At 44.0% G+C, this 7171-nt stretch overlaps 3 protein-coding genes and 1 pseudogene across 3 annotated transcripts; all 4 read left to right on the forward strand.

Annotated features, from left to right (window-relative positions):
* The first annotated feature begins 138 nt into the window (after positions 1 to 138).
* Positions 139 to 1048, forward strand: LOC142932975 (dual specificity protein phosphatase 13A-like). The gene is given in 4 exon segments (XM_076077106.1): positions 139 to 198; positions 200 to 459; positions 534 to 748; positions 840 to 1048. Coding segments are annotated over 4 exon segments (744 nt in total).
* Positions 1049 to 1465: 417 nt separating this feature from the next.
* Positions 1466 to 4019, forward strand: LOC142933192 (dual specificity protein phosphatase 13A). The gene is given in 6 exon segments (XM_076077331.1): positions 1466 to 1584; positions 1747 to 1964; positions 2046 to 2249; positions 3549 to 3728; positions 3851 to 3925; positions 3928 to 4019. Coding segments are annotated over 6 exon segments (888 nt in total).
* A 93-nt stretch (positions 4020 to 4112) lies between these two features.
* Positions 4113 to 4738, forward strand: LOC142933193 (dual specificity protein phosphatase 13B-like; annotated as a pseudogene).
* A 1203-nt stretch (positions 4739 to 5941) lies between these two features.
* Positions 5942 to 7009, forward strand: LOC142932977 (dual specificity phosphatase 29). The gene is made up of 3 exons (XM_076077107.1): positions 5942 to 6120; positions 6199 to 6422; positions 6537 to 7009. Exons 1-3 carry the CDS (start codon positions 5942 to 5944, stop codon positions 6758 to 6760), a joined length of 627 nt encoding a protein of 208 aa, XP_075933222.1. The 3' UTR covers positions 6761 to 7009.
* The last annotated feature ends 162 nt before the right edge of the window (positions 7010 to 7171 follow it).

Consider the following 7171-nt stretch of genomic DNA (forward strand, 5'->3'; position numbering starts at 1 on the left):
AAAAGGTGGATTAAATGGACTAATTGGTTTGAATTTGACAGCACAAACACAAACAGTGGTTTTCAAAGCAGTAATGTAATTACAACCACATTTCTACCAGTTTGACTGTGAGTCTGTGACAAACTGCACCACCTGTTTATGACAGTCAGAGGCTGCAGCAGCCAAAGCAAAGGCAACAGACAGCAGCAAGGAAATAACAGTGGTTTTACACCATTTAAACTTGGGAATGACAGACACACAACTGGTCTCTGAGGTGAGATGTGACGGACGAGACTCTGAGCAGAGAACCGCCAGCAACACAGACCCAGAAGAGGAGGAAGAGTGCTCATGTGCGACAGAGGACTCAAAGAGGACGTGGACGACTCCGTCTCTCCAGGAGCTGGAGGAGGTTTTGCATTCAGCTCCCCGCTCCTGTCGCCACAGAGATGAGGTGTGGCCCAACCTGTATCTGGGGGACATGTGAGTATCCCGAGCCTTATTTAGGTTCATCAATATGCATCTGAATTGTGCATCAAATGTGGTATTTGTGTCAGGGTTATGTCTCATGACAGGCTGGGGCTCTGGCAGCTGGGCATCACTCATGTGCTGAACGCAGTGCACGGAAAGCTGTGCTGTAAGGGCAGTGATGACTTTTATGGAACCACGGTGAGATACTACGGCGTCCCAGCCAACGACCTGCCAACATTTGACCTTTCACCTTTTTTCCACCCTGCTGCTGAGTTCATCCACCAGGCTTTGGCATCAGGAGGTAACGTAAGCTGCCACACATGTTTTCCAGTATTACTGTGGGGTTACCTGCATCTTCAGCATCTTTGTTTTGTCTCTTTCGTGACGTCCAGGGAAGGTGTTTGTGCACTGTGCTGTGGGTGTGAGTCGCTCGGCTGCGTTGGTCCTAGCCTACCTGATGATTCATCACCAGCTCAGTCTTCTGTCCTCTACACGCTGTGTGCAACAGAAACGCTGGATTTTCCCAAACAGAGGCTTCCTGCGACAGCTTATAGCCCTGGACCGAAGGCTGCAGGGCGAAGGGTCGAATGAGGCTAAATAAAACAAAGCGACGAGCAACCCTGTAATAAATCCATAGACTTGTCCTCCCTTAGTCTGCCGAAGGCAATGTCCTCATTCACACCATGCAAGACTGTCTCCATTTGTACCATGTATACACTAAACAGCTCAATTGTGTCCACCCCTCCCCTCCCTTGTCCTTTCCTGATGTGACCTCAGTGGCCACAGAGAAAGTCCCTGTCTTTTCCTTTGGCATCGGTCAACAGACCAATCAATGCAACAGCAACATTAAATAACTCTACATCCAGTCAGAGGGAACTCACCGAACACAGGGAGCTAATTTTAGAGGCAAGTGGCATTCAAACAACCACCTGCTCTCGTCCCTCACTGAGCTGCAGACTCTGGTAGTGAAGGGACGGTGGAAACAGTCTGTTGGAGGAGCTCTCCGTGTCCGGGGAAAATGTCAGGGAGCAACCAAGACCTGGTGCTTATTAAAGAACTGGAGCTCATCTTGGATTCCTGCACACTGGAGCTCACGCCAGTGGATGAAGTCTGGCCCAACCTGTACATAGGAAATGTGTGAGTGTCTTGTGTTTATAGAGGCTGTTGCAGAAACCGTCATGAGCTCTACAAGATAGAAATTGGTCATTTTTATTAGCTTGGTGCTGAATCTGTGTAACTGCATCTTAACATCATCCATTGACACGTTTCCTCTTTATTCTCCTTTTTTGTGTGTTCCAGGGCCGTTGCACAGAATAGAAAGAAATTACCCAAACTTGGCATCACTCATGTCCTGAATGCTGCGCACTACAAGCAGGGCAGCATCGGTGACCAGAGTTTTTACGGGGACACCTGCGTTTACTTTGGCATCCCAGCAGAGGATTCAGACCACTTCGATCTCAGTCAGTACTTAAAGCCTGCGGCTGACTTCATACATAAAGCCCTGAAGAGCAAAGATGGTACAGTATATGAATGTGACACCCACACGTTTATAATGTAGCTGTTCTATTTCCTCTCTCATTCTCCATCCTGCTCTACAGGGAAAGTGTTGGTGCATTGCATCATGGGCATGAGCCGTTCGGCCACTTTGGTGCTGGCTTACTTCATGTTGCGGCAGCGTCTCCCTCTCAGAGATGCTCTGAGGCACGTCGTCCAAAAACGAGCCATTTATCCCAACCGGAATTTCCTGTCGCTCCTCCTCAAGCTGGAGGAACAGCTGACACTCAAACGGCGGCTGTGTCCTCTTCTCTGACATCTGACAATCGCCTCCACTAAACTCTTTCAATTTTTTAGAGACATGGAAAAAGAGACAGAGGCCTAATGCGAGACCTGTCTCCAAAAAGTATAATATCTGTAATTTATTTCTAAGGTTGTCTACTTTTCATGCACGAGTTTAACTTCTGAGAACAGCAGCAACGGTTTTGTGAAATACTGTAAATATTTAAGCGACATATTTCTCAGAGGTTTGTTGCCATATTCAAACTGTTCTCAAATGTTACCTCAAATGTTAAATTCCCAAGCTTTGTAAATACGCCTTTGCGACTCAAGTCGTTGTGAATTAAAAAATCTTATGATATTTCATTGAAATATTCTGGCTGGATGGATATAAAATGAGTGGTAAACATTATTTTTAAATATGTTTTAAAACTATGCGCATTGCAACATTTTTAACAAAACATAACAGTTTGCTTAATAAGGGGGAGAGTTATTTTTTGTTTCAGCCAAATCATTTAACAATGTCTTAGTAACAATGTCTTCTCTGATCAAAAACTCACTAATTATTTTTAATTAAACCACGATTGTATCACCTATTGCCTAACCATTCTGAAAAAAACAAAAAGCAATTTTTTACATTGCAGTTATTTGAATTACATTTTCGCAAAAGGATAGCAAATAATCTCAGCTGTCTAAATGGATTTCAATGTGGACTCATTACAACCACGGTGCATATAAATACAATGACAACTGATGATGAATCAAAGTAGGATAATATAATATGACTGAAAAAAAGATTGCAATGAAGAATAATGACAATTATTGAGTTTTAAATGAATTCAAACTGATGACAAAAGAAATGTGGCTTGAAGATTTCTTTCAACCTGTAGCTGACATTATATTAACGGTCACTGTTGTACTTTACAGTCATCTAAAGGAGCAAAGAGAGTGCTGAACCTACACTTACTTATCCGTAAGTACTGTATACCCAAGGCCAAATGTGCCTTTTATTTTTTCTTCTTGTTACGCAATGCAACGAGCATAACTTTCATGTTTGATTCATGCTAAATATCTCAGTAGCCTATGATGTAAACACAACACATGCTGCTAAAGTTAACACGTCACTGGTGAATGTTATTCCCAGCCGTGATCATATTTCTTTAGAGCCGCAGGCAACATAGAGACACGTACAGAGCAGTGTTGTATTACATAACAGTATGTGGTCATGGAAACTAAGCAAGTGAGCTAATGTTAAAGTTCACAGGGTTGTTGTCCATAGGAATGAGACTACGGACATTTCGTCAAAATGGACTAAACATGTTTTAAAGTGCACCGATCCCCCAACCCTGGCTCCTACACCCATTTCTACGTCAACACCGGCCCGCGTTTCTACAGAGACATGACAGTGGATTATTATGGGGTGGAGGCTGATGATGCAATAGAATTCATCCTGAGTCCTTTCTTTTACCCGACAGCACGATACATCGGAGCTGCACTGGCCATGGGAGGCAAGTCGGCCACACTTACATCATCTCAGTGTGTGTGATTGGATTTATGTACACCTGTACAATTCAATGCAATAATAATGCTTATCTGGGGCTGAAGGTAACAGGGAATGTCCCTGTCCCAGGACGGGTATTTGTTCACTGTCTGATGGGCGTGAGCCGTTCTGCGACCCTGGTGCTGGCCTTCCTGATGATTGTTGAGGTCCCAACCCAGGCTTCCTGCTGCAGCTCCGCAGCCTCGACATGAGCCTGGAGAGGGAGAGGAGGAGGCGAAGACAGGCCCAAACACTGTAAAGACACACGCAAAGCCATACACACCAACATATTCACACAGACACACACTCATCTTTATTGCTACAGAGGTCACTTAGGCCAGGAGGAAGACACACAGACAGGAAGCCAGTGGCACCCATCGATCATGTCTGGCCGGAACCTGTACATCGGAGACGAGTGAGTTGAAAAATGACCACCAGCAGCTTGAATCGTTGTGAAAGGACACTAAAATGAATCAGGTTGTATAGTGGTGTGTGTTTGCAGGTCTGTGGCGCAAGATAAAACCACACTCTCGTCTCTGGGTGGAACTCACATACTAAATGCGGCAGCAGGTCGACATCAGATCAACACAGGTCAGAAGTTCTACAGTGACCTTGAGGTGTTGAAGCTGCAGAACAGCCAAAGTTCAACCGCTCCATCATGTCCTCTTGTAATAATTTATTTTTTCACTATTAATTCAACATATTTCTGCCAACTTTGGTTTGTTAAATCTGTCATACTTTTGAAAAAACAAAATAAAAACATGAACAACTAAATAAACAACAATTGCAAATGAAAAACACTTGCGTATCTGGTGATGTGCCAGGGCCAGTCGTTGGCGGAGGGCCATCGTCGCTGTGCGTCTGAACCGAGACATCGGACCCAACTCTGGATTTCTGGAGCAGCTGAGGCAGTTGGAGCTGAGCCTCAGTCCACAGAGCATGCAGATCACAGAGGAGGACTACGCTGACACATCATGACGGAGCATACCCTTCCACCCTTGTCAGGCACCTGTTTCATTTGAATCCACATTTTATGTAACACCAATCAAGTCTGACAAATGGAAATGCCATCTCTGTCATCTGTCACAAGAAGAAGTCTCATTTATTATCTCGGCCTCAACAACAATCAGTAGAATATAACAACTGAATGCTTTCAGTTTTATGTCTCCAGAAATAACTCTCCTCACACCTGTCACACGTTATTGACATTCCTGTCAATGATGATAAAGCAACATGCCACTCTTACTAAACTTATTCTTGTTTTCATCGTTTCTCATGATTCAGTGTTTCTATTTACCATACAGGCTCACTGTCACATTAGAGGACTCAGATCATATTATGAAGGCTATGAGAAAGGGCCTGTTTGTGTGTGTGTGTGTGTGTGTGTGTGTGTGTGTGTGTGTGTGTGTGTGACGTTATTGAGGTCAGGTGTTGTAGCCCAGCTGCCTAAAAATATCATCTTGAACACAGAGCCGGAGGGAGCAGTTACCATTCCAGATCTGTAGTTCAGCCTTCAAGCTTACTGTAGAGGGTGGTCTCTGTTGACACGCACACACGCACACACACACACACACACACAAACAGTTCACACATCTCCATTGAGGAAAAGTTGAGGTGCTGGTCTGCGCTCCTGCTAAGGAACGGATTTAAAGCTTTAAACAGTTATAAGAAGGAGGTAAGCACTTTCTCTCTGCCATAGTACTTTATTAAACCATCAGTGTACTTTACTCTTTAAACAGACAATATCATGAGTAGAACACACACCTGAAATAATCATAGCCAGCATTAGTTTGTCCTGGAACATCACAACACTGTTTTCCTGGATTTCTCAGTGTCTTGTTTTGTCCGACTGAGAGAAACCAGTTTAATGTCAAAAAGAAAACCAACGCAGGTGTTTACATTTTAGAAGCAGAAACAACTGCATTTTTGCCATTATTGCTTAAAACGATTAATATATAAATAGATTTATTTTCTGTAGATATACTAATCGATTAACGGACAGATGGTTGCAGCTCTCAGACAGTATATAAAAATATCCCTGTTGTTTAAGAGTTGATATCTTCACAGCTTGGGCAGCAGATGACAATGTGCAGACATTTTGCTTTTGATTAAGTTCAGGGATGTGTGTGTGTGTGTGTGTGTGTGTGTGTGTGTGTGTTTTCTGGGCAGCAGAGGTGAGCTATGTCCTCCTGTGTGGTGAAGCCCAGAGGCAGGAACCCGTACACAGCGGTGCAGGTGGACCCAGACAGTGACTACATAACACCGGGAACATTAGACCTGGAGCAGCTGTTGTGGACCAGCACCGGGGCTCAGTATGCACATGTCAACCAGGTCTGGCCCAGCGTCTACATCGGGGATGAGTGAGTAAACACACTCTGAGATGGCTTTGTGCTTCTAAGGACAGCTTCAGAATGAGTCTGTGTGTCACACGGAAACAGGAAAACAGCTCTGGAGCAGCCTGGCCTGAGGGATCTGGGTATCACACATGTCCTTAATGCAGCAGAGGGAAAGTGGAACAACGTCCTGACTGGTGCTGATTACTACACTGACGTGGACATCCAGTACTTCGGTGTGGAGGCTGATGACAAACCCACCTTTAATATCTCCCAGTACTTCTGCTCTACAACCCAGTTCATCCACGAGGCCCTCAGTCACCCACAGAGTAAGTCCCGGAGGAAATCAAAGCTTTTAATTGAGATTATTCTCCGGAGGAGAAGCCTGTAAGCTTATCTCTGTTTCTAATGAAGCCATCTATCTTTACTTCATTTTGTTCTAGACAAGGTGCTGGTGCACTGTGTGATGGGTCGGAGCAGGTCAGCGGCTCTGGTCTTGGCATACCTGATTATGAAACACAGCCTAACTGTGGTGGATGCTATTGAGCATGTGCGACAGCGGCGCTGCATCCTTCCCAATCACGGCTTTTTGAGACAGCTCAGAGCTTTGGACATCACGCTGCAAGAGGAGAGGCTGAGACAAAAAAGAGAGATGCAACACCAATAGTACAAAATAGAGAATAACTGTTTTAATGTCTTCTGAATCTGTCTCAGGTATACAAAAATGGTCTTTATGAATCTTTGACTCGTATCATTAAACTGTTTTGTTTTTCACAACTGTGTCACGCTAGTCTCAAAGTTCAAATGTAACATTGAGTACTGGCATGTCCTACGGGCTTAGTTATGTTTCAACAGCAAGAGTGACTTTGTCAATATCGGTTAAGTGTGTGAAGTGTAAGAACAGATTTCAAGGAGTGAGGCACACATAGCAGGTCCTGAGATTATATACTGTAGTTGATTTAAAGAAACTTTAGCTTTAAGGCAAGTTGTTGTGCCATAGATTTTAATGTTTGATCCACAATCTATTGAGTTCATATCATAGATATCTTACTAAGAATTATCTTTAATTGAAAAAAAA

Source organism: Anarhichas minor, unplaced genomic scaffold, assembly GCF_050575085.1.
Source record: "Anarhichas minor isolate MPS153535 unplaced genomic scaffold, ASM5057508v1 ptg000058l, whole genome shotgun sequence".
In the NCBI taxonomy this organism is placed as follows: Eukaryota; Metazoa; Chordata; class Actinopteri; order Perciformes; family Anarhichadidae; genus Anarhichas; species Anarhichas minor.